The 26,521-nt window shown below is 38.7% G+C and overlaps 1 protein-coding gene across 6 annotated transcripts in view; it reads left to right on the plus strand.

Annotated features, from left to right (window-relative positions):
- Positions 1-26,521, plus strand: part of LOC103815122 (uncharacterized) — a 181,577-nt gene that overhangs the window by 121,585 nt on the left and 33,471 nt on the right. For all 6 annotated transcript variants that reach the window (XM_050970703.1, XM_050970698.1, XM_050970699.1 and 3 more), the window contains 4 exons: positions 4,062-4,286; positions 6,129-6,381; positions 9,819-9,982; positions 15,093-15,252. In XM_050970703.1, coding sequence (XP_050826660.1) covers positions 4,062-4,286; positions 6,129-6,381; positions 9,819-9,982; positions 15,093-15,252 — 802 coding nt within the window. The remainder of the gene's footprint in view (positions 1-4,061; positions 4,287-6,128; positions 6,382-9,818; positions 9,983-15,092; positions 15,253-26,521) is intronic.

Here is a 26,521-nt window from a genome sequence, read left to right on the forward strand (position 1 = left end):
AAACATTTATTTTGTCTTATTTTACGCAATGTAAATAATAGATACATTCAGGATAGATCCTGAATACCTCAGCTGGTGAGCACCAGTGTAGCTCTGGAGTAAGCAGGGTTGCATCAGCTGAGCATCTAGCCCGCCATCAGCCCTAAGTGCCAGCCTTGCAGTGCATTACACAAATGTTCACCGTAGTTTGTCAGCCACAAAGCTGTCACCCAACAGTACACACTGCCTTCTATCAGCCATTACTTTTCTGTCATCATCATCAAGTGCAGCTTAAGAGAATCTGTGCATCGTTTCTTTCCTTCTGAACAATTTCCATAGAAATAATTGACCTGCTTTTATGGTAATTCGGTTTCTGCTGTTTGTTACTGCAGCATTTCCCAAGGAAAAATGCAAAACTAATGCCCTAGAACAAAAACATTCAGCCAAATTACTTACCAGTAATCCAAGGAATCATGGATAAATCCATTGCTCAAGTGGCTTCTCATTTGGAACTTTATATAGTTTTCACCCAAGAGTTAAGGTTTGGTGGTTTTTTTTTGGGTGGAGGGGTTATTTTGTTTTTGAAAGGTAATGCTCCTGCTCTCTGCCCTACAGCAACTTTATATAAATCTCTACTGAAAACTGTATCTGCCAGCACTGTCACTCCACCCCCAAGCTTTTACTACGAACACCAGCTAAAAATACTTAAAGGGACTGTTTCCACTTGTTTGGTGCATTTCATTTCATGTTTCTGCCTCTTCCTTTCTTCATTTTTCAAAAAAGTCAATAAGGGAGGTTATTTAAGCCTAGTGTTTTGAAGTGGCAACCAGTAAACAGCCTTACAGCATGATTAATGAGTTCTCAGGAGCAGTTTCCTGAAACTCACAAGTAAGTTGAGGCCAACTGAATTTGTTTTAAAGTAAATGAAGATATTCCAGTTATGGGCTGGGACTTTCACTGAGTCACTGTGTAGGCTACATTTTCCACCAGTTTCTACCACTGGTTGATGGTGCTCATGTCCAGGTATAACCTTGGGAAGTATAACCTAGCACAGAAGTGACATTCTGAATCTGGACTCCCAACAAGATAAAAAAATAAATGCCTTATTTCCATTTAAGAGCAGGAAATTGTGATGAAAATAGTGAAGTCTTAAAAAGGATAATTATTGTTACAAAAATATAAACAAATGTCATTTGATTCTACCAAGTGGACATATTTTTCTTGATTTCTTTGACTTCCAACAAGCTTGGGTTTCTGTGGAGTTTCTAGGCTGCTATTGCTTTTGTCAGAGGAAAGGTGGAACTAAGGAAAGTCATCATAAATGCTGCTCTGCTCGTTTGGGCAGGGTCATTCTGTGGAAGGCTTTTGGGTTTGATAAGTGAGCACATTCTGAATTTCTCTACTTTCATTTATAAGTTTATTGAGCAGATGGCTGACAGAGTCAGCATCTTAGCAGGGATGACACAGGGGAAGACATCAGTTCTCTTTTGACCTCTTGAAAGTGGGAGTAGTGTGTGGAGCAATGGAGTGATGGAAGCACATATTATTTTCATTGCTGCCTAAACCCCAGGGGAGCTCCATAGCCACACTTTGAATGGTGTGCTCACACTGTGTACAGAAGCACCTTCCACACAGCAAGTGACAGAGCTGGAGCAAGTGTGTTCATGGAAAGTACTGACTGCCCTGGGAGGTCCTGCTGCAGTGAGCAAGGGCTTTACTCACCTTCCCAACCAATTGTTTTGGTCACCAAGGTTTTTCACTATTCCTGGTGCTCCAGGACTGCCATGAATGAAAAGGGATTGACTATTTTCAGTGCTCTGAGCTGTGTGCTCTCCTTCTCTGTTTGTATGTTGGGTTGGAGGAAGGATTTATGTTCTTGAAACATTTTACAGGTGGTCAATTGAATATTTTGTTCTGCTGTTGCTTATTTAGAGGTAGCTTCAATTAGTAAATTGAGACTAAATGACCTAATAGTAGAGGATTCTTACATAAAATGAAGTGTTGAGCTAAATCCAATTTTTTTAAAATATACATGGTTACTCGTGCTCTTGGCACAGAGAGGAAGATTGGCAGTGATCCTTGTCGGATGTGGATTTCTGATATGGGTGAGGCTGGATGGAACATCTATGTAATTCTGCTTGTTTGATGAAGGATGAGTATTATGAGCTAAGAGTGTTATTTTTTCTTTTTTCTTTTTTTTTTTTTTTTTTTTTTTTTTTTTACAAATAAACTATTTGGTCTAACTAAAATACAGTGTGGTTAATCCTGCCATATTAACTTTTCTCAAAGAGTGAATGCTTTAAGAGTAAATTTAATGGAAGTTATTAAGGATGACAAAAACTTCTTTATATGAAAGGAAGTGTAGTGCAATCTTGCTGCAGAGTTCAGAACATTTAGAATTCCATGGTTATTGTAGTATAATACCACAGTCAATTATATTTCTTATTTTACATTTTTCTTTGTCTCTTTCTCACACAAGCCTAGACTATGAATTCATAATGTTAATGAAAAGTGTTGTGATGTTCCTGTAGGCTGCTGTGGGAAAATAATTACAACATGAGGAAGGTCATTCACGATGTGGCCCTTCTCTAAAGCAGGACTTTGAGGTTGATTAGGACATAAGCAAAGTGGACATAACTTGAAAAAACCTTCAAAACTCCTGACAAATCAACCTAGAGTCACTGCAAGAATCAGCTTTCTCAGCCCAGAAGATCTTTCTGTGAGAAGTTTTAGTTATTTGTGCTTGAGGCCTTTAGTGACCCAAACCCTACTTTTTGGTGCTGTGCCCCTGATAACTTCTCGTCCTCTCCTTCTCCAACCATGAAACTAAAGCCTGAGCCTTCTCATGAACAAAGGGGTTGGCTGACAGCTTGCCATCTCCTCCACATGCATTCTGCTCAACACTGAGGACCAGGAGTAACATGATGCCAAGGCTGGTCTCAAAATCCAGCCTTACGGCTGGCAGATTTGGGAGGTTTGTTTCTTCTTCTCATTCAAACCTAGACTAAATGTAGAAACCTTTCAAGTTTTTTCTCTATTGTTATTCACAGTTCTCTTTGTGACTGCTGGAGAAATAGATGTACACAGCTACTTAAGAAATATGTGTAGACAGGAAAGTAATTTTAAAGAGCACAAAATACAGTGCAAGTATGTCTGCTGCTTCTTCTTCAGTCACATGCTACAGTTTAAAAAGCCAGCATGTTTTCTTCCACAAAAAGACCTTTATATTTCTGAACTTTCAGAAGCCTTAATCAATATAAATAACAGTTTGAGCATGATGACATCATATTCAGTCCTAGAGTTGTGCATCTCAGCTGCTTAGTCATTTAAATCAGTGGAAATAAGCACAGCAGTTAGAAGTTTTAAAAGGTCAAAGAAGCTACTGTCTTTTCAGCTTTGAATCAGCTGAGAGACTCCAGTTTCTGGGAAACAATGCCAAAGCTGCATCTTGTCATCTCATATCCTCCCTCCACCTCCTTTGAAGCACCACAGTAGTTAGCTTAAAGGGAAAATCACACCACACTTAGTAGCAGAATCCTTTACAGTGGAAGTTCCTTTCTATATTCTCTTTTACTTGAAACTAAAGAGGAGTTTTAGCCCACACCGTGTCCTGAAATATTTTGACTGAAGTGCTCTCACCCAAATGCCAAAAAGCTGTTCACAGGTTTTCAGTAAAATTAATACTTTTCAGTACAAATATGACAAGCCTCAAGCACAAATAACTAAAGTTTACCATCTTCTCAGATGGGAAACAAGTGATAAAGTGTTCCTCAGAGAACAATTTGTGAGAAAAATTAAAATAAAAATGAAACCAAAAGGCTTTTAAAGCCTTTGTTTTCAATGTGATTTGTTGTCCTTTTAAAAGTGGCAGCGTGATTTCTGGGAGGAGGCCACCTCTCACCTAGACTGCCATGACAAAAACCACTTTTTTGTTTTGTTTTTAATGTCAGGTGCATTGTTTAATCAAAATTGTGATCAGAACCTGTGCTACATTATCTGAACCTGTACAGCAGGACTCTGCAACTGCTGTTCTTTATGTGCTCTTACGAATGACTCTTTGTTTTGTTTCCATGCATCTCTAGCTGCCGCTCTTCTGCTGCTGCTGATGTGAGACTGTGCAGGCAGGTTGTGGAGCGTTTCCATTTCGTGGTGTACACGGCCTTTTTAGAGCTGGGAGCCGAACGCTGGCGCTCCAGGGACTTCTGGCTGCTCGCCCTGCTGGTAGTTGTGCTTTGGTTCCTGAGACTTTACCTGCATTATTTGAGCCAGTGGCTCTTCCTTCGGATCATCTCAGTTCCTGTTGCAAAGTAAGTCCTGCTAAACTCTTTTCTCTGTAAGGATAGTTCTCCAGATAGCTGGATTCAAAGCAGGTCATTTGCACTATGAGGAGAACTGATGGCTAAGAGTCATGCTGAGAGCTCAGCATGCAGGCTCTGACAGGAGCCCCTGCAGAAACTAAGAGTGCAGATCAAGGACTGCATCCAGAGTCCAGTGATCTGATATGTGCCCATCAGGTGAAGGTGTTAGTTATGCAAACTTTAAACCCAGAACGTGACGTGTCCATTTGTGAATCTTGAGTCATGCCTACCTCTCTCCCATCTGAGACACTCAGCAGGTTATGTATCTTCCAGAAGATTAATTTATCACTTTGGATAAAGTATTTCAAAATGCCTAAGGAGTGCACAAAACTGAAGAAGCATTTAAATCATTTTTCATGCTAACAAAGTGATCTATGAGTAAAATACTTACAAGAATTTAACTTTGATATATCAGTTTGACTGGGAGTACTGCAATGAGTTGACATATTTTAACTGTATAATACATTAACTTTAGCTCAGGAATTAGGCCTCTCTAGAGTGTTGCAGGAAAATCATTGCTTGTCATTACCTGGCATGAAAAAACCGAAAGATGGAGTACAAGTCCACTAGGTGATAAATACCTGATTCTGTTCATGTTTCTGTGCAGTAGAGAAGGATTTTACAGAGCCAAAAGGTTCCATCATGCTTAGGAAAGGAAATATTTCTCTGATAGAAACCTTTTTTTTTTTTCTTATATTCATCTTAAAGCATCACATAAACTTGAATCAGTCAGTATGAGCCAGTAATTTGTAACTCTCTGACCTATGTCTGGTGTGGTAGTGGTATTGATTATTGGCTGAAATTTGAACAAGGTGTCTGAGCAGACTCTGGACAGTGCTGGGTATTGTTAAGGTGGTCTTTTAGATCTTAATGCAAAGCCAGCCATCTCTCACTTCTGGCCTTGCACAGCCCCTGTCAACTTAGCCAGCTGGCACTAAAACTTCTGGGAGGCCAAGCATCGAGAGTCTGTGAAAACAAAGGGAACTCAACAGAAGGAAGCAATGCATGAGAGAGTGGTGGTCATGTTCAAAGCCACTAGTCACAGCTGTCCCAGGCAGTCAGCTAGATAAAGGATAATGGTCTCAAGCCAAAATGCCCTGGATCAGCATCCCAGTCTGTAACTGTGTGCCTGAACAATGAGACTGAGCTGAGCACTCTCTAGTCCTACCAAATGTAGAGGTAGCACTCACAAGGAGGGAACAGAGTCAGAATCAAGCCACTTCACCTTTAGTTAGGAGCAGAATTTAAGCCATTTCAATAGGACTGAATTTTTTGCCTCAACTTTCTTCATCTGTGTGCAGCTCACAGTGCCACGCTGTTCCTGTCTCTTACAGCGCCAGCAAACTTGCTCATGGTATGAGCTTTGCAAATCCCACCATCTCATGGTGGTGAGAGGGACATTTCCAATCACCTTAGGCATGCTAACTTTTAGCTGTGTCTTCCGCAGAATATTTTCTGCTTTGTGCAGTGCCCAAAGGTGCTGCTCTGCAGAGGTGGGTGAGCTCCTGGGACCTGTGCTCATGTTGGTGTGTCTGGGAGGTAACACCTTCCTACAGCCTTTCCTGAACAATCCATAGAGCCTAAACTGAGAGTCAGAGAGGATCCAAGGATGCAGAGACAGGAGGAGAAGGAGAAAGTGTTTTTTTTTCTGACTAGCTTCATAGAGTTTTTGGTCAGAGTGCTGTGACCCAGATAGGGATGTAACTTTACAATGCAACATGCCTGATTCTACCTTCTTTCAATGGCTTGCTCAGGAGCACAGACAAACGCCCTCCTTTTGCTTCTTTACAGATTCCAGCTCCTCCCTCACACTGTGGAACTGTGCTACCAGAACTCCTTGCTGCACACCAGTGAAGAGTTGGCCATGGTTGTGGTGGGACCCCTAACCTTGAACGCAGGGCTGCTTCTCATGGTCCTGATCAGATGGGGCTGTCAGCAGCTGTTTGATTCATTCCCTCCCTTCTTGTCAAAGTTTATCATAGCTATGGGACTATGGACAGTGCTAGACCCCTTGGCTGTGTTTGTAGTGGATTCATTCCTGGGGGTGAGTCACTTAAAATAACTTGGACATGAGAACTTGACGTAGAAGTTTGTTTTCTTCAGTGAATCACTGAAAGATATGAAAATCCACCCCTGGCAATGGAACTTGAAAGTTAAAAAGAAATTAAATAATAATGTTTTACATTACCTTTTTATTAACAAAATTCCCATCTAATGGAGTCACTGTGTTTCTGCATAAAATTAAGAGCACCGTACATGCCATATTTGGAGATAAGAAAGTAAATCCACTGCTGGAGTGATTACATCTGCTTTGAAAAGAATTACTACAATTTTGGATGTTAGTGGGCATGGTTTAATGAGCAATCCTGATTATAAACGCTTCAGATTTTTCTAAGCATCGAAACAGACAAAATTAAAAAAATGCAGGTTATCACGCACTTCTCTGACATGCAAGGTAGTTAATATAATTTACTGACACACCTAAAAAGACTTGTGAGATTGAAAGACAGACATCTTTCAGGAGAGAGTTTCATCATATGTAAAACCAGGAGAACAAAGTTCCCCACTGTCTGTGCCTGTGTATGGGCTGTGTAGCCCAACTGTTCTTGGGTGGCTGCAGACTTTTATCACATCTGAGATAATGGCCGGTATCCCAGAGCAGAAATTTCAAATTTGGTTCTCACTGTGTATGTGACACAGGCTCCTTTCAATGGTTGCAGGATGCTGAGACTTTTTCTGGGGTTGTGGTGTTGCTCCTTTTCTGCCCTTGCTGGTCTTTCAAAGTCATCTATGTTTCTGATACTTGCTCCAGAAGAAGCACTAATTTACAGGTCTTGTTGTGGGTTAGGTTTTCTCAGGTCTCTTGGTTCTTTGTCATCTATCCTGTACTCTGCAGGGGATTTTTCACTCTTTACACAGTGTTTTCCATTGCAGTGGTTTTGAAAATTAAAATTCAACTCTTCAAGAACTTTAATTTATGCTCACTTGAGAGGTAATTGCAATATTTAAGCACGTGGCAACACTCTCTAGTTTTTACTTGGGCAGCCGGCATTTATCTATTTATTTTTAAATTCTATGATGAAAAATATGCACAGTGAATTTTAATTGTAATAATTCATATTATGATTGTTTTTCCTAAAAGAAAAAGGTGAGTTTCCTCAATAACCAGGCTAGGAATGCTGAAATGTTTAAATGGATTTTTTATCCCCTCTAATACTGGTGTATTAATAAAAACTGGAGGAGAGGATGAGGTCTGCCTTATCTTTCTCACACTTGCATTGAGAAAATCGTTGCCATTGACTTCAGTGGAATTATGCTCAGTTCTACACAGACTGGATTACTTATCAATTTCAAATAGCACTTGGTCAGGGGGAAACGTGAGATACAAGCAAAATAACTTAGTTATTCATTAAAGTGTTAAAAATGCACATACTTCTCTGTACTTCATATTGAAAATTTGGCAGTCTTACCCACCAAGATTATCTTTGGTAGAAACTCATTTGTTCAAATATTACACAATATACTGTATGTATCCTTTCCAAAATGAAACTATATCTCTTACATGTGTTTTCATTATTGCATTTGTAATTTTTTTTCTCTTGGCATTCTTTCAGCTGCTATTTCAGATTTGCTTGCCAATCTATTTTAGATCAAGCCTTTTAAAAATACTGTGTTGTGGAAATATGAGTTATTTTAGTGCTAGAATGTATTTTAGTATTCAAAATGGCCTTAATACTTATGAAAGATGACAGATAGCCCTGGAGACAAAGGTTTCTGTGTTTACTAACTAATGTTTTCTATTGTTAAGGAAAGGCTAGAGAGCAGTTGCATATTTCGGGGGGGGAGGGGGTTCAAGTCATCATCCAAAATGCTGTGTCAAATGTGTTATTTCAAATTTCATTTACTGTCAGCTTGTAGAAGGGTGTTTCAGGGATAAGAAAAAATCACATGCAGTTCAAGTTCCTGTTCTGTCAGAGCTTTCCTGGGACCTCACTCACTTTGTCTATCAGTGGCTTCCAAAATGCAGAAAACAATAACACCTCCTTGGCCACATGGATGCATGTCATTAAGAAAAACAGGAGTCACTGCAAAAGGCTCACATGACCACCACATGTGGTGGTGGGATGAGTACCTGAGAGAGATGTTTACAAATGTTATTTAAGCTATTTAAAATGAAGACACCTTCCTTGGATCATGTCTTTGAGGACCACAGTAGGTATACTTATTGAGAGAGTACCTTTGTTAGGAAAAATGTATAGAGAAGTAAAGTTCTCCCACACCACTTTTGCTTTGCCAGAGAGAATTGCTTGGATAAGAGAGAAATTTATTCTTATTTGCCATTCAGACTTTTGCCTCTCTGGAGGAATGTCAGGACGTGACTGCTGTGCAGAGGATTTTCCTTGGTAGACAGTTGCTTCAGTAAGAAAGCAGTGGCAGCAGCCAACTTGTTCTTTTTACTTTTTTTTTTTTTTTCCAAGAAGAGAAGATGGGACAGGGAAACAGAAGAGAACCAGAGTATTTAATTCTTTTTGTAATAAATATGTGCCTTGTCTTCATTTGTCATTACCAGTCTCCTGGGACCTTCAATTTCCATGACAGAAACATAGTAGCATTACAAATGGTGCAGAGAGGACAAAAATATACTCAAGAATCACAGTCCTTCAATAGCTGGACTTGTAGTTGTCCTTCCTTTTCTACATCCATTCCTTTACTATGCACGTGGTTGCCAAGGCAGCCAGAAATGTGCAGAAAATTATGACACTTCCTAAGGGTTAATCTAGGCAAGTTGCTCAGAAAGGTGCAGGTTTCTTGAAGCCTAAAGGTCACAGATCCTCTCTGAATGATGGAGACTGGATGCTTTGGTGGTGCAGTTTCACATCCTTGTAAAATGTGTCAACATGATCTAATATGGATTTGGCTGTCACCTTGTGACTAAAAAGGCAAAAGTGGAGAGAGGAATTTATTTTAGTTCTGAGCAGTAGAAGACCCATGATATGTAGCTGAATTCTTCTAAATTGATCCAGCAGAGGGCAATAATATGTCAATATAGTACTAGTTCTTAAGAACTAGATATGAGAGAGAAATTATAAAAAAAGGAAAATAATAGATTTTTGGAAAATAAATAATTTAATATTATGCCTCCTTGGTCATTGCATAAAGGCAAATTTCAGCCTTCTGCCCCTGCCAGTTGTCCTGAAATACACTGAGAGATTTCACTTCAAGAATTTTCACTGTGACATGGGTTTTGTTCAATGAGGCACCTCTTTATGGTAGATTTTAATTGTTCTAGAATAAGCTAGAAAATAGTTTATTTCACGTCCTGTGCTTAATTTCAAATTCTGTCTAGCAGACTCCTAAGTTTCAGACTGTGTGCCCTACAAATTACATTTAAATCCTTATTGCACAGAGATTCATGTTCTTTTGTCTCTATAGTCTAATCAGGTGTGACATTTTCTTATGCTGATATTTTCTCCATGACAGCGATTTGGGAACAACGTAGAGAAACCCATTGCTGATGCTGCAAAACTCTCCTGGGTGTTTCTAAGAGCAGGGGAGTCAGGAGTTCCTGGTGCCTTAATCACAGTGATGCTTTATACCATCCTGTTCATGATCTCATCAACAGTGTTGTACCTGTATCTTTTAAGGTATGTGTCTTAATCTCATTATTCCCTTAGGTACTTAGGTTCATGCCTCTTCTCCTGCTAGATAAAATAAGGTGAAATCAGAAAAGATGTATCAGTGTCACATACCCAGAGACCAGAACTGCAGATCGTCAAGGAGGGGTTTGCTCCTGCTTAACTTTTAATGCACTGGGATTGATGGGCACAGCAAGTCAGAGACGGAGTCACTTATTTCCTCAACAGGAACACAATTGCTATAATGATTTTTCATAGATTCTAGAAGCCTCTGCTTCTTTGGCTTCAGGCAATTGTGCCTATGAAAGGGCTTAAGCTGTAAAGTATGTGTACCTTTCATTTAGGTACTTTGGAAGATGTTGTCTTTAGCCTTACAAGAAGCGGTTTTGTGAGAAATAGGAAAAATTTCAGAAAGCTACATATGACATGAAGTGCAAAATCTCTGAATCTGCAGTGGCTTCCAGAGCCTTATAGGCCTTTGATGATACAGGATTTTTGACTTGTGACTAAGTCATCATGACAAGATTTGATCCAAATAATGTTTCTGTGACATAAGCTCATTTTCTTAACTCAGTTCCTCATGACATTTGGCCGACTACTTTTCTTGCCAGCTTTCTAGTAGACACCATTAGCTTTGCAGTCAATAGAGACAGGTGTGAGACACTGGAAATTATTTAGACACATTGTTAAATATATTGAATGAAAAAGTGTATTTTTTTAATAAGTGCACTGTTTATAATGCAGTAGGGATTTTGTGCTGGCCCTCAATTCCCCCAGGGATGAACATAGGCAAGCACCAATAAACAGGCACATGCAAAGGCAAGATGCAGGCAGGTGTAAGAACAGAAAATCTCAGCATACGCCCTCCACCTTACTGTATCACCCCTCAGTCCCCCTTCCACAAAGTCTGTTGCAGCAGGCAGAAAAAGATAAATGGCATTCTAAATTTCTGCAAAGTATTTCAGAGCTCCTACGTTCCTGGGAGCTGTACACAACTCCAATGTACTGGCAGTCTAGTTAATTAGTTTTTGAGACGTTAATGCCTTCTTAATCATTGACTTAATAGTTTTGAATAGCTTCGTAAGTTTTAGCTGCTGTCGTTTATTACTCAGGAAAATTAATTTAAATTAAAACATTTGTAAGGCAGGTTTTTATGAGAATATTACCAACATCTTCATTGTCTGGGGAACAGGTGCAAGATCATCAAAGGTATCTTTCCTTCTGGATCAATTTTCCTGTAATGTTTTCCAATAAAGGGGTGGGGGAATAATGTTACTAGGGGGAAAAAAGTTGTCTTAGCACAACGCATTTTAAAAATGATTCATAGCAGAGTACAAAAGCAAAGGGAAGATAACAAAATCTGTTACAGTGCATAAGGTCTTTGAAGTTCTTTGCTTGATAACAAAAGGAAACATTTTGAATATTGGAGTCTGTGCAGAGTAAAGTTATATAATGAGCTTCTGCGATTCTGTCAAGTTTCTCTTCCTTGAACATCTACAGCCAACACCATGGGAAACTTGGATCGAGGTAGGATTCTTGAGCAGCACACTGTCAGCCTAATAAAGATAGAATTAAAACCTCTTAAAATGCTTTTAAGGACAACATCTCTGCATTTCATAACACTGTTTCCTGAATGTGGACGTAACAGCATTTGTTTTCAAGAGAGAGTAGTATTACTGCCAGGGCAGTAGCATCCCTTTATGTGAGTATTTCTCAGATGCCATATCTCAAATACATCCAAGTGGAATGTTGCTCAGCACAGAAAAAATATATTTGTAAATAAGCATCCATCACATTTTTCTCTTGGAAGATAAACCAATATAATTATTGGGGGATACCTTTTGTGCCTGAATACTCCAATCCACAGAGGAGACTTTGGCTGTTGGCTGGAGGAGGTGGTGCTGTTTATTGGAATTACTCAGCAGTTTGCCATTAAACTGAAGTGTTTTGACAGCATGTAAAAGAAGGGATAAGAGCACTGAACCCACAATACCACCAAAGCAAGCAGGGGGAGTGTCTGTTTCTGCCACAGCTAGAAAACTTCATTGCAGCCCCGGTGAACAGCCAGGAAACTAATGAAATAATGGGCCGGGGTTAAGTAGCATCTACTTGTGTCTTTAAAAACCAAAATACCTCAATAAACCTGATTCCCCATGCTTGTGTTGGGAGTCTGTAGTACAACTAGCATGGAGAGATATTCTAATTACTTTTTAGAACCATGAAGAGGCATTGGTTGAAATTTCTTCCTTTTAATTCTCCCAGATATTAGAAACAGACAGGAGTTTGTTGGTGAAGTGTTTTCTTCACTGTGAGAAAATGCAGACCCGTCTGAATGAAAAGTGTCTGGTGGAAAGCATCTGAATTTCCTGGTATTGAAACATTTTTCAGGGAAAAGCTTCAGAAATCTACATTTTTCAGTGTTAATAGCAAAACTAGTTTTGTATTTTCAATAGTGGTTTTCCAAAAAAGGATGAGAAAGGCTCAAGCTAAGATGTAATGAATTGTTTTAAACCACTAAAACTACCCTTTAATTTTTGGTTTGTGTAATTCTTTGAAAAGCCCATTTTTTAATTGGACTCTTGGTAGGAAATAATTTCAAGGTTTTCTGTTCTTTCTGATAGGTAAATAAATGAACCTGTAGACTATTATACTGGTTCTCATATGTCTAGAAAACATAATCTGTGTTTTGTTCTTTCTATTGTATTAGCAAAAAGAATAACTACTCTCATGCTTATAACAAGGTATGTTAAGGTATAAGAAATGTTTTATTAGTTTTCATGCCAAAGAAAAGAAATTAAGGCAGGTAACAGGAGCAGGCTGAGTACTTTTGGACAAAAGGAACAAAGCTGAAAGACAGGCTTCATGATTCTTAATTAATTCAAAGTTAATTATATTGTTTATAACCATGTGCTTAAAATCTTCATATAGAAAATGTTTATGGCAGCAAATAGACAGTAATTTAACTGCATTAAATTTTACTTAATTTGAAATAAGAATGTTGCATTAAGTGAGCTTAAATAAATGGCAAGGTCTTTCTCTTGTTTAGCAAGACAAGTGGCAAACAATTTAAACTGCTGACCTGGAATGTCAAACACAAACACCATGGAATAATATTGCTTCAACATGAACAGAAGGTCAGAAAGTCCACCAGCTTAACTGCTAGTTTTTCAACCAAGATAATTCTAAATTATGAGTCAATTCTTCCAAAAAGATATCTATTGCATTGAAAGAATATCTAATGTTGATCCAAAGATTAGGAGAAAAACTTTTTATTTAAAAATACTGTGGAGTTTGGTAAATTATTACATAAAGGGTACCAGATATTTATAAAAAATAATCTCTTCTGTAGTAATACCACTTTAGTATCCTACTCTGCTTTAGCACTGATCTGTATTTTACACTTTAAAGCATTTTCTATTATTCCTTGATAGCCAGTCTATATTCCCAGACTACCTACATCTTGATTAGATGATCTTCCACCTGCTCTCCCCTTTTGATAGGAGAATCCCAAAATGGCATCTTGGAAACTACAGCAAATTTAGGGCTGCAGGTTCAAAAAGGAATGTTTCAAAAAAGAAGGGTGGGGAAAAAAGTACAGAGAGAACCTTTGCAGCAAAGCCTGAGATATAAATTCTTAATCGGATGTTGAGTCAGGCTGCCAGATTTTGGGATCAGAATAGCTACTTCATCACAGAAACTCCTGGATATGGTGCTTGACCTTGAGGTACACATTCCCCTTTGAAGAGAGAGCTAAAGCTCCTCCCGAGATCAAGTTGAAAAATTGTCTGTTGGTGCATCTCCTTATTTCTGTTCCATGCTACATCTCAGCTGTGGGCAAAATTGTGCTAAGCAACTGACTTGTTGAGTGTGCTGCTCTGCACTTTCTGTGAGCACTGTAAGGTGTGATGTAGAGCTGATGTAAATGTGAACCTCATTCTGGTTTAGCTGAACAACCCTCTGCCTCTGCCAGGCACACACATTGTTCACCACATGCAGGCCAACACAAGACCCAAGGATAAGGACCAGCCACAAGAACTGTCACTGGTGCTGCTGTACCTGAAAAGGGTGAGGATTCAGAGGGTCTATGGACTTAGCTTGTGCTTCATCTCCCACCTGCCAAGGAATGAAGGACCTACACATCTCCACAGAAATACAGGCATTTTGTTGGTGGCAGTGCCACAGCAATCCATGCACTGCGCATGATTACCCAGCCAGTCTATGGAAAGGATGAAAATATTGAAATTGGCACCAAGAAACAGCTGAATTGGAGTAAAGTATTATCTTGGAAAAGGGTGCAAAAGAAAAGACCTCTGTTCAATATCCAAAACTCAGACTGCAGATTTTCTGATTTCTCTTTTCTGAATCCCTGTTTTTGGAATAAAATTAGAATGAGAAAGAGATTAATTGAAGAGGATCCATTTGAATCAAACAGCAGTGTTTTGATGTTTTAAAGTTCAATTTAGGCTAAAAATGTGACACCAGGCTTTTCCAAAAGCCCCACAATATTTCTTGGTTTCACCTACATCAAGAAATGCCACACAGCAAGCCTTTCTTGTGGTAGAAAATTTTACTGCGTGGTGCTAAGTCAATTCCTTACCACAGAACAGAAATGTCATGGAAAAACAAAGCCAACAAATGAAATGAACTTTTCCAACATAAAGAGAAGTTTAGATTGTATAGGCTTCAGGCTTGGGGTTGAAAAAAAGGGTGAGTGGTTCCCTTCTATGTGATGTGGTTTGCCCATTATTGAACCCTGGCGCAGCAGGACTTCCATTCATGTCTAACCATGCTACTGGAACTAGTTACCCTGCCCAGTGCTGAGGACAGACATTAGACATTTCTGAAGGAAAGGAAGATCAGGATATTTTTGAGAAGTCAATATCTTTAAATAATTAAATAAAATTGCTGCTTACATTTATGTGATTTGATTCAAGTACTGTAAATTCTCCAGAGGGCTGTGGAGGGTTATATGTTGGAGATCGTCTTACTCATGGGCAGAGACCATAGTCATGAAGGGAAAACCAAAACATAAGTCTACAAAAGAATGACTTATTTTTCTTTTTTTTTCCCATTAAGAGTCTTTTCAAAGATGAACCAAATATGTAATTTCTATCTTTAGGCTACATAGCGAAGGTTGGCTGTTGGATGTATTTCGACGTATCCATGGTGAGGAAGGCACGTTCTTTGTTCCACTGGACTTGGAGATTTCCATTCAGGAGCTGAGCTACATTATGAAGAGGGCTGAGCAGTGGAGAGGAATCAATGGTGAAAGACGGGTGGTGAGTGGTGAACAGTCTCCAAAAAGAGTCTCTGGTCCATTAATGCTTTGCATTTCTTAGTGTTATTCAAAAGAATCTAGATATTAGAAAATTGTTCTTAGGGTGCTTTGTTGAATGGAGAAGCTAAGAAGCAGCATGTTCAGGAGAATTTTGTGACATTGCATGTGCATTGCCTGAACATCCTGAGGGGTTACAATCTGCTTAGTAACCAAAGCCTTAGAGGCATCCCTGATGTCAAAAATTATCTGTGCTGTCTGATGGTTCTTGACTGGCTCTTAGAGACTTCCTACTGGTTTAAATATCAATATCATCCCAGATAATTTCTTAGCCAGCTCAGCAAACTGAGTATTTCCATGAACAAGCAGAATTCATTTCTTAAGAGGTATGGGTGAGGCTGCCCTGAGAAGGGGTTGTGAGTTTGGTCTAAAAGATATGACAGCCATGTTCTTCTCTCTGGCCCTTTTCCTCCAGAATTGCCCAGAAGAGAGGGCTAAGCTGGAAATCTGCAGGGAAAGGTACTCTGCTTTGGTTATCAAAATAATTCCTGTTTCTTTTCCAGTAACTCCCTAGACTCTAGTCACATATGAAGACCTTAAGCTGTGATGTATAGGAGATACAGTCTGTGTTTAAAAAGGGTCCAGTGGGGGGGATGTCATCCACAGATGAGGCTTCTGGTTATGATTGCTTTCAGAGAAGTGAAAATAGAAGTAACGTGATCAGTAGTCTCTGAGCGACATTGTCCTCCTTCCTTCCTTGCTGTCTAGCTTTGCTTCAGTGTTATTAATTCCCATAGGACTAATTTACAAACCAGCTCTTGGGCAATTGGTAAAGTGCTCATCACTTTGATCTCTGTATCTGTGAATGCCTCTGTGTACAATGCTTTGTTTGGTAACTCTCCTGCTTCAATGTAAAAAAGAACAGATTCCCCGATAGGAAGGAAATTAGTCCTCTTAAGCCTGTATGAGTTGTTTTGTTTTTCTTTTCTAACCCTCTGGAACAAGGGACTTAAGATTAGGGTCTGCAGGTTTTTCAAATCTCTATAACTACCTCTGAAAGATCAGCAGTTTATATAAATATATAGCCTCAGTTGTCACTGTTATAAACATCTGCCACAGCTGTAATTATTTTCCATGTTTATTTTTCCTGTGATGACAGTTTGGACCCTGAAAGGAAAAACTGAATGAAAAAGCAGATACTCAGTAAGCTGATTTTTTGTGGAAAAGTGCAGAGCAGCACATGGAATTTCAGCAGAGGGGAGGGAAAAGGTTTGAATGAGTAAACGGGCTTCCACAACCACCTGCCTCAGACATTCCCTCTTTTTGCAGATATAGTACTTATTTTGTCTTTCCCAGTAAGTAAAATAACTTTTTTTTTTTTTCACTTCAAAACTTTTTGCAAAAAGTCAAAGTATTACGACTGACAATTGTTTTCTATTATCTTTGTTACAAATTAAGTAAGGTCAAACAAAGAATACATGTAGTGGACCAAATTTTGCATTGCAGGAACACCAATGGCATTTGGAAAAAGTGGCAGATGAAGAAACTGCAAACAACTGCATTTTTAAGTACTGAATAAATTTCTAATGATATTTCCAGCATATAATTTCTTGCAGCAGAACAGAAAGGACTAGATAAGGTGAACAAAAAAGAAAAACAAAAACAACAACAACAACAACAACAACAAAAAAAAAAAAAAAAAACCAAAACAAAAAAAAGAAGGGTCAGAGGAAAGGAGGAAGTGTGGGGGTAAAGACAAATGGAAATAAATGGAAAGAAAAATTACTTCTCTGTATACAGTTAGTCTGTACCTGAATGGAGGAAACCTGAGTGGGTTGTCCACTGCAACACTGAGGCATAACTCAAGGGATAGAACATTGAAAGGCATGACCCATAGCTATAGAAACGTGTAAGTGCCTAGTTTTACTCCCAGTATGCAGCCTAGCATGCATGAAAGACTACACTGAAATGTGAAATTTTAGTCTGAGATCCTTTAAAATGAACCCAGCCTCAGCTGGATCCAGCACCTCAGAGGGTGCAGTTGGAACAGAGAGAAGAATCCCAATGCCTCACAGGGAGCAGCACACATTTCATTCAACAAAGCAAAGTGATGCACAATTTTGTCTTTACTAAACCCTTAAGTTTCTGGTTCCTATTCTGTTTCTGGTTCCTATTCTGTTTCTGGTTCCTATTCTGTCTACATCTGCATGAATTTCATGCCTTTTCCTTGACATCATCCCTAACCAAAAGCTGGGCTGCGACAGTGTAAAACATTTCTATTCTCTGGGGGAAACACTGGTGCAGACTATATGATGTAAGAAGATATGAGCAATGTAGAAAGAGCACAGGAATTTGCCTCACTGGCATGTCTAGAGATGATCTCCACCATCTACTTCAGTGGTCACAGGATCTGCCTCACAATGGGGAAAATTTGTGAGCAGAGACTAGTGTTCAAAGGTCCTGAATTATCAGTACAAAACACAAATACTGTGGAAAAAGAACCAGTCTTCAAAAATCAAACCTTCCCCATCTCATCCCTTTTTCTTTTTTTTTGGTATTATTTTGATGCAAAAGGAACCATCAAAGGAAATGCTGTTAGTTCTTTACAAATCTAGTTTTACAATAAAAACTTGCTCCATTCGCAAATATGTTCTCCACATGGAGCAACTCCCTGCAAGAGTGGGAGCTGTATTTGCAGGTCTTTTTATGCTCCTAGGCATTGCAGATACTGAAAGACCCTTTTTTCTGCCATAGATTTGCATAAGGTATTTATCTTGTCCCTTTCTTTTTGTATGTCTAATTGTACAAAGTAATCAGTATGGAAGACACATCACTAGGTCTTATTGCGTGCATTATTAATGTGTTAATTTTTAAATAAAATACGAAATTAACTGTGAACAATTTTTATAAAGGGAAGCATGAGACTGCCATATCTTACATCACTCCATATAAAAAATATATTTTAAATGGAGGTCATTCAAGTAAATAGTCAGTCAAACCTTCTGGAAAAAATAGGTCCACATTTTTGCAATATTTTCTTGCTATTAACCATGTGCTTCACATTTTTATTCGCTGGATTAAAAATTGCCCCATAAATGGGTATTTTATAATATGCTTAATTTCCTTTTATTAAATTGATAAATGCAGCAGCAGAGGACACATTTACAATATGATGAGAATTTAAGGTTATTGCATTTTATAATTTTTATATTGTTCAGAGGAGCGATTTGTCATTTGTGGAATGACATCCATGCCATCATTTCAAAGTATTTTCAGTCTTTCTTTTGATAGGAAAAAGGTCACTTTCTGTAGACCAGAAAGACATCAGTCTATTAAACTAATTTGCCTACATGCAAATTTTGTCATTTTTACCTCATTAACTATTTATCATAGAGTAAAAAAATATATATATTCATGAAGGGGCAGCTAACAGCCTGATGGAGCTGGAACTAATATTTTGCAACTCTAATGATTTTTTGCATCCTTAATTAGATAGCATAAGGTTGATATGATTAGGTCAGGATGTAGTGTTTTTCATTAAAATACATTTTAGAAGCTGTATTCATAATCTGCCCTTGCAATTAAATAATGAGCCTATGAGTTTAATATTATCGACCCAATTATTATCCCACGGAAAAGTATACCTTTAATAAATTTGTGCCGTAGGACCTTCATTAGCAACAAAACGAATTATATTTCCAGGTACACAGATTACACGGCCACAATCGCATTCACGGAGTGGCTGGGAAGGCACTGTGCAGGCAAAGCCACCATAGCCTTGTACCTCTCAGAAAGGCCCCTGATTATTCTGGAAAAAGCCATTTACAATGCCTTTAACGAGAAAAGCTGCAAAGAAGTAAAAATGCCACCTACAGAGGCAGGCAGAAACATTTCTAGAAACAAACATGTGCTTGTGCACCAGTGCTAGGAGGAAGCCTGGGCCCCCATTCCTCCATTCCTGTTACAAACATGGAGGCAGAGCTGAATTATTTGCTGATCTTTTATTAGAGGCAGTCTAGTGGTAAATGTGTGTCAGATTCTAGAAGGGGTAAAATCAGGACCAGTGGCAGACTGGAATATTTTAATCTGCTATTGTTAGCAAATCGGTGATGAGGGCAGGACCCTGGATTTTAGCCAAGAATTTCCTTTTCTTTCTAGAACTGATAAAAAGTGGCAATGTCTTTCTGTCCTCACTGAGTAATTGCTTTTCCAATATTAAGTAATAGTTTACAGCCAAGGTATGATGTGGGGTTTTCTTCTGTCTAAACAAATAAGAATTATAAAAAAAAAAAGAGGGGGGAAGTATTTCTAGTAAAACAGCTGACCAGAGATGGTCTTTTAAGTGGGTTCTGTTGTGATCTGGTTGTTAGGTGTGCATCAGTTTGGTCACGTCTAAAGCCTCTGAACTATTTGTCAGGTCAATTGCTATTAACAAGAATAAAAAGGAAAAAAGATGGCCCTTAGAGGTTGTTACTGGACTTAGCCCTCAAAGTATCAGCCCTGCTTGTAGTGGGACTTTTTATGTAGTAATATTAACGGTGAGAAAAGTTGTGCAAGTAGTAAGCTGAAACAAAACTACACACCAAGCACAGGCCCAAAATATTGGCACATGAGAAGGTTTTCTGGAAAAAAAAAAATTCAAGGTCTGTAGGCAAGAAGATAATGTGAAACTTACATTTGAAATAAAGCCTGATGCACTGCAAAATTATTTTAATGAGACTAGGGCTAATTTTCTAATTTTAAAATGATATTATAGCAAACCATAAAAAATTACCCGGCAGTAGATTTTTGAAAGGAAAATATATTTGTAATTATCTTGAACACACAAGATTACTTCAGGGCCTATTATCGACACAATTTTTGGTACCACTTTACACTAATTTGCATTTATTACTCTCAGGCCAACTATTAATATGTTAATAAATAAGTCATTAATACTTGTTATTTAATTGCTATCTATTTATTCCTGTTCAATAATGCATTAATTACTTGTGAATAGTTGAGGGCAAAATTCTGCCCTTGCTAGTAGAATCAACACTGGCAGGAGAGGAAACTGATGTTGGATATGGCAGCATTGCAAGGGCTGCTGGAGAGCAAGTATTTTAACTCATTTATCACAAGGGGGTTAATTTTGATTTTGTCTTGGAGGAGGCTTCATGAACCTCCAGTCTGTGCTGCAGCAAAGCTGCTGGAGGCTGGTGGAGGCTGATGAAGGCAGGCGGTACCACACCTGAGGTTGATGCAATTTGCCTCTTGTTATGGTCCTGGTCCTGTTCCAGCACTGCAGTTTGGAGATCGCTTGCACATATAGGGTGATGGATAAAGAGAAGGGAAGGGCAAAAATCGAAGTAATCTGAAGGCCAGCTCTACACAGGGTGGCACATAGTAAGTATATAGTGAGAAATGGAAATAGGTACGTTGCTTTCTTGCTCTTGGATACTGGAAAGAGAAAATGTAGAATCCCCAGCTTTGCTCTAATTCAAAATCCCAGATTCATGGTCTCCAGAACCTCTTGTCTAAGTTGACTGTAGTGTAGATCAAAAAAGGCTGAAAAATATACTGGCATCATAATTGGTATATTTTCTGTTTGAAGGTTTAGCACTACACTGAATGTGATTTCTAGACTTTTTTCGATGAAAAAAATGGTGAGACCAGGCCAAATTCTGAACAAGAACACCAGCCTGTTTTTGTGACTAACAGATCTGATCATCTTAAATTTGATCTTTTTGGAGTTGTAGGGTGAATTTTTCACATGAACACAAACAGAAATTTTGCTGTCGCCTTTCAGGAAGACCAGTTTCCAAAAGACAGGTAAAAAGTTGCAGGGGTATTTTGACTTGAAGTAAAAAAATTATTGAGGAAATGCGCTGGAAGGGATAATACTGTAGTACAGATTGTGGGGGCCTGAAGGAAAAGTCAGAAAGCACAACGTAGTAATAGGAGAAAAGAAACAGAAGTGGTTCAGGAATTTGTGCAGAAGACAGAATCACGCCAAAGAAAATAGAAAGAAACTGAGAGAAATGCAAGATAAGAGAAGTTGATTGGAAAGTACAGCTGTACATGATAGCTATAGTCATGGTTCTGTAGAAGAACTCTTCTCAAATTGCTGATTAAGATACCATTGATCTGCAAATGCAGACAGGAAGACATGTTGAGAAAGCAGAAGTATACAAAATGTAAATTTCTTTTTTACTCATTCACTCTTCTGTTTCCAAACTTTTTTTTTTTACTTTGGGTTATACCTTATATATAAATATATCTCATGTACACTGTATTATGTGTTTTAGAAATAGCAAATGGCTGACATCACTCAACCTGCTGCTCATAAGGTCTTATAATTTTGATCTGTGGTTTCCTTTCCCCAAACTACTTTCAGTGTTCTTTTAGAAATCTAGCATTTTGCAAGTTTACATTTAGATTTCTTTGTCCTAACCTTGACCCATACTGCAGAAATTTTTGGAGCTGCTAACTGGAGCTCTCACTAAGACGTCTCCCACAATTTAGATCGTATGAAGAATCAAAACTTCTATGCTGTAAGAGTAGCATAAAAAGCAATAGCAAAGCTGATTGTGAGCCTATCTAGAAAAATTAGCAGTAGTATAGAATTTAATTTCTTACATGCCAGTATGAATAAATCACTGTGTTGATCTGGGGTAATGCACAGTTCTTACAGCCAGTACAAGCAAAGTACCCTGCTAGTGCAGAACAATGTAGCTCAGCATGTTAAGGTGACTTGTAATCACCTGTCTGCTACAGAAATTGCAGGAGGAGAACCTCGACCCCTTGCAGTCAACAGCAAAACTTGCACTGACTTTATTAGGGCCAGAATTTCCATCTGTCTGTGTAAGCAAAGGGGAGGGGAGGAAACAGGGCCATGTCTTACTGAAATTCTTTGTGATCTATGTGTATAAGGTCAGATTCTCATTTGGGATAAATTATTTAAGGCAGGGTCTGTATTTTTTTAAAATATTAAATGGAGATTGAAAGTCAGAGATGAGCAGAGGGAAGGCTCAGCCCAGTAATGGGTTGCTACAGAAAACAGAGCAAAATGTAAGGTCAGAAAAGAGGGTAGCACTCTCTTGCCTCTTAGGTTTAAACCAAAATGATTTCTGTATGAAAAGACAAGGCTTTGAACTGTGTAGGATTAAAATGGCCATATGGTTCTGAAACACTTTGCTCTCTATTCCTTTAGAGTATTTAGTCAACAAGGAGTGGTGGGTGAAAAGAAAGGGGGGGAAATGCAGATGCTTGGAAACATCTGGAATAGCCAAATATACAAAACCTCACAACTGTTGATTAGTACTTCGTCAGAAAGTGCGCAAGTGCAAGCTTTGGAAAGCAAGGTAATACAGTCTAGGTAAAGCAAAACCTTCTTTTGCCTGTGTGGATAGGTCTAATGAGCGGAACTGCTTAAACAGATGTGCGCACAAAAAGAGGCCTTGTAATAAATTACAACAATGGTAGAACAGATATAATCAACAAGTAAACCAATGGAAACAGCATTAGAAACTGAGCTGTTAGAGTAACACTGCACAGCACTTGCTTGATTCCATGTTGTATCCCATCTTAAAGAGAAAAATAACTAAAAAAAAGGAGAGAATGGGGATTAAACCCCCCCACATCTATTAAAGCTTCTCTGAATCTGAAAGTTGCATGAGAAAAAGTTAATAGATTAAAACAGATAAAAATAAAAGCAAGCTATGTGGATGCAACTACTACGAGTTACTTACAGCATTTCTTTTTTTTGGTTGGCATGCTCATGGTAAGTCTATAAATTGAAAACAAAATGATTTAGTCAGACTCCATGGAATTTACTTAGAGAGGTAGTATACATTATCTTGTGTTTAGAAAACATGTATTTTATTTCCCCTTTCAGTTTGTATTTTGCTTCCCTTTCAAATGAGAGCTGATTTATTCAAGTCTCCTTTACTACCCCCATTATATGCACAATATAGTATTTCCAGAGTAAAAGGTAACAAATCATTTTAATCCTAAAATCAATAAATTAATTATATAAAGGCGTTAGTGAAGATGAACCAAACTAATTGTCTGCTGACATCCTTCTGATTATACACTGGCAGAAAGGTGTTAATTTCTCTAATACTTCAACAGACATCCAAACTCTTTTGTCAGAGATGTTGGACAGTGATGGAGGAGGAGTACACTTAACTGTAATTTTTGTAGTAATTCATGGGAAGCCTCATTGACATGTGCTAATGGCACTTGATTGCCCTCAAGATGTTTTCACAACAGAACTCTGCAAGTGCCACATCAAGGTTTGCTCAGTCAAATAGTTTTTTCTCCTTGCATCTAGATAATTTGTGACCACAGGCAAACTTTTGAAAATCCAAGGTGGTTTGCAACACTCCGTTGGGGTGAATCTGTCATCAGCCGGCTGGTACAGATCGGTGCACTAATGAAGAGCAAGCTCTTTGGGTTTTTTGTCATTTCTGTGCAAGCAATCCATTTTGTTTCTCCTCGGTGGCAGGGTATGTTATACATCTCATCCCGTATAATCTGACTTACATTATAATTTGATTCATACACAGCCTTTCCACAGAGATTAATTAGCATCAGGCTTGAAGTTTGCAAGTGAAAATATGATAATTAGTTTTCTTGGAACGTTAACATTTCAACACTTCAGGTTCTCTCCATCTTTGTCTTCAATGAAGCTGCAGTAAACGAGCACTATTTCTCTTCTAAATCAGACTCTTGTGAGGTTTGAAATACAGACATTTTCATCAAGCTGGATAATTTCCATAGAAAATTTACTAGCTCATGAAATATTGCAGGAGTAATTCATACAATGACTCCCTCCTCCCCTTGGTAGGTTGAAGTATGATGTGAGCAGTTCTGAAAACCCCCAGGACAGTCACTTATTTAACAATGGTGATTCCTACTCTTTGTAACAAAAATCAGCTGACTCTTCATTTTTTGCACAAGACAGAATTAGCCAATAGGTCTCTCCTGTGGTTGTCGGGTAGTGCTGCAAACAAGGTTACATTAGTGCTGTAAACAAGGTTACTCCCCGCACTCGTTTGTTCTCTCGCAGTATTTCATACAGGTAACTCATTTGGCATATACAACATCTCAGGAACAGTAACTTAGCAGGATTCTGAAAAAAAAAAAGCAATAGATCTGAGTAATGAGAACATTCAACATTACAACAGTAAGTAAAAATGTTACATGAAATATCAACCCTGATGATTTAAGGACACAATGTAATCGCTAACATATGGGGCTTAAGAAGAAACTCACATTATGGAAAAGTTATTGTGTTGTTGTCCATTATGGGTGTGTGTAGCTGTTTAAAAACTAGTACTTGCTTAAAAAATTCTGATTTATACTCCCTGGTGTTAAACAAATTTCCTTTTACCAAGGATGTGGATGTTTTAAAACATCTCAGTCTTTACTAAATTCTCTATTTAAGATGTAATTAATCTTATTACAACTCTGGCATCAGACATCCTCTGAGCTTGAGCAGGGTACTGTTGATGCCCATTGATTTAGTCATGTTAGGGGTAAGTGAAATTCTTAACCAAGGTAGAATCTAAATTACCATGTGGTTGTGAGCCTGCATATGTGAAAGCATGGAGTTCATGTGCCAACTGTGTATGTAACTGCGACATGTTCTTGCAGATCAGGCTCTTTTTTTTCTTCTTTTAAAGGAAATGAAATTTGCTACCATTTTGCAATTGTCACACGTAAGGCTGCTGACAAAGACTGAATTACTTTAAAAGCACTAGAGAACACTTAAACAATGTTACAAAACTGAAGCCTCAGTAGCTTGCTTTCTAGTAATGACCTTTAAGTATTCTGGGAACTAATGATATTTAAAGGTAAAATTCCACACACTGACAGCAGAGACTGCTGAAGACACTTGCACAGGGCAGAGCAAAATCTCCTTGCCCACTGAATGGGGTGGGTCCATTCTGTTTTCTGTCTTAACCTGACCTCAGAAGGAAAAGTAAACTGTGCCTGAGCCTACAGGTGAGCTTCGTCAGAGCTAAAACCAAGTACAGGCAGAGTGAAGGTAGGTCATAGGACTCAGCAAGGATACCTGTCCTTCCTGCTATAGATATGCTAAAACTTCTGGTCTCAGTGAGCTACAAACCCCAGCTGTTGATTTGAAACAGCTACCCTTTGAAGCTTAGAAATAGGGGATGGGTTAGACTTCCTCGGCTGAAGCCTGAAAGCACTGTCCAGAGCTTATAGGCTGAAGTTTCCTGAAGGGGTCACGATTTTCACCCTGACATGTTTGTCAGGGCAGAAATGTGCTCTCACCAAGCTTCCCATTTACATCATTTTTCCTATCTTAGCAATAATCAGGGCATCTAAACCAACAGTAATTTCCTGGGTCTGTCTGAAACCTGGTATGAGCGTCTCTGCGGCCAGCCAGCGAGACTTTGTTGTTGAACAGAGCCTTGTTTTCTCCTGATCGACAAACGGGGAGAGGAAGACATGCCCCAGGGAGGTGAGGTTGTAAGGAATTCCTTCCAACAACAAAAAAGAGAAGGAGGCAAATTGACTGTTTTATTAGGAACATGATCTGTAGTGTTTTTCATCTGGAGAGGGGATTGTTGCATGCTGATGAATAACGGGTATCGTATCACAAGAGTGCTAAAATGCCCCTGAGCAAGTTTGTTCCTTCAGCTCTCCTTCAGCAGCTCCTGCTATCCCAGCCACTGACCTGTGAAATGTGGTCGCGTGCTCTGGATTTTTTCCTGTATTTTGAAAGCTGTTCTTTTCATCTTTCAAAATATTAGGCTAAACAGTTAAATGGGAGTTGCATTTGTAAGAGTTTGTGTATTAATATTAATGGAAAGTCTGACAGGTTGGGTGGCCAGAAAGGAATAATCATGCCTTTCAGGTGACATGTAAGTATACAGCAGGTTATATGGATTTATTGTTTTGAAACTTAGTTTTGTCAAAAACAGAATGGCCTTCTAAAAATCCATATTTTTGGAATCAAACACTACGGTTCTAGAGAGGAATGTCTAGGGATGATCAAGAGAAAGGGTTGGCTCCGTCTTCATCAGAGCATGACAAAGTTAGAAGCTGCCAAACTTTGAGCCTCACTCCACCTTGATCGAAAAGGGCACTGTTCAGACAATCTACTTTCCACATGAATCCTGGGGCCTTCCTTCTCTCCTGCTGGCTTTGAATACTTCTCACTGTTCCTAACACAAGGATTGCCTCGACAGTTCCGAGGTGTTTATCTCTTCCACTGGTTGGGGGCAGGGACTTATTTGCACATCACGCTCCCTGATTAT

This window comes from Serinus canaria, chromosome 2 (genome assembly GCF_022539315.1).
Source record: "Serinus canaria isolate serCan28SL12 chromosome 2, serCan2020, whole genome shotgun sequence".
Lineage (NCBI taxonomy): Eukaryota > Metazoa > Chordata > Aves > Passeriformes > Fringillidae > Serinus > Serinus canaria.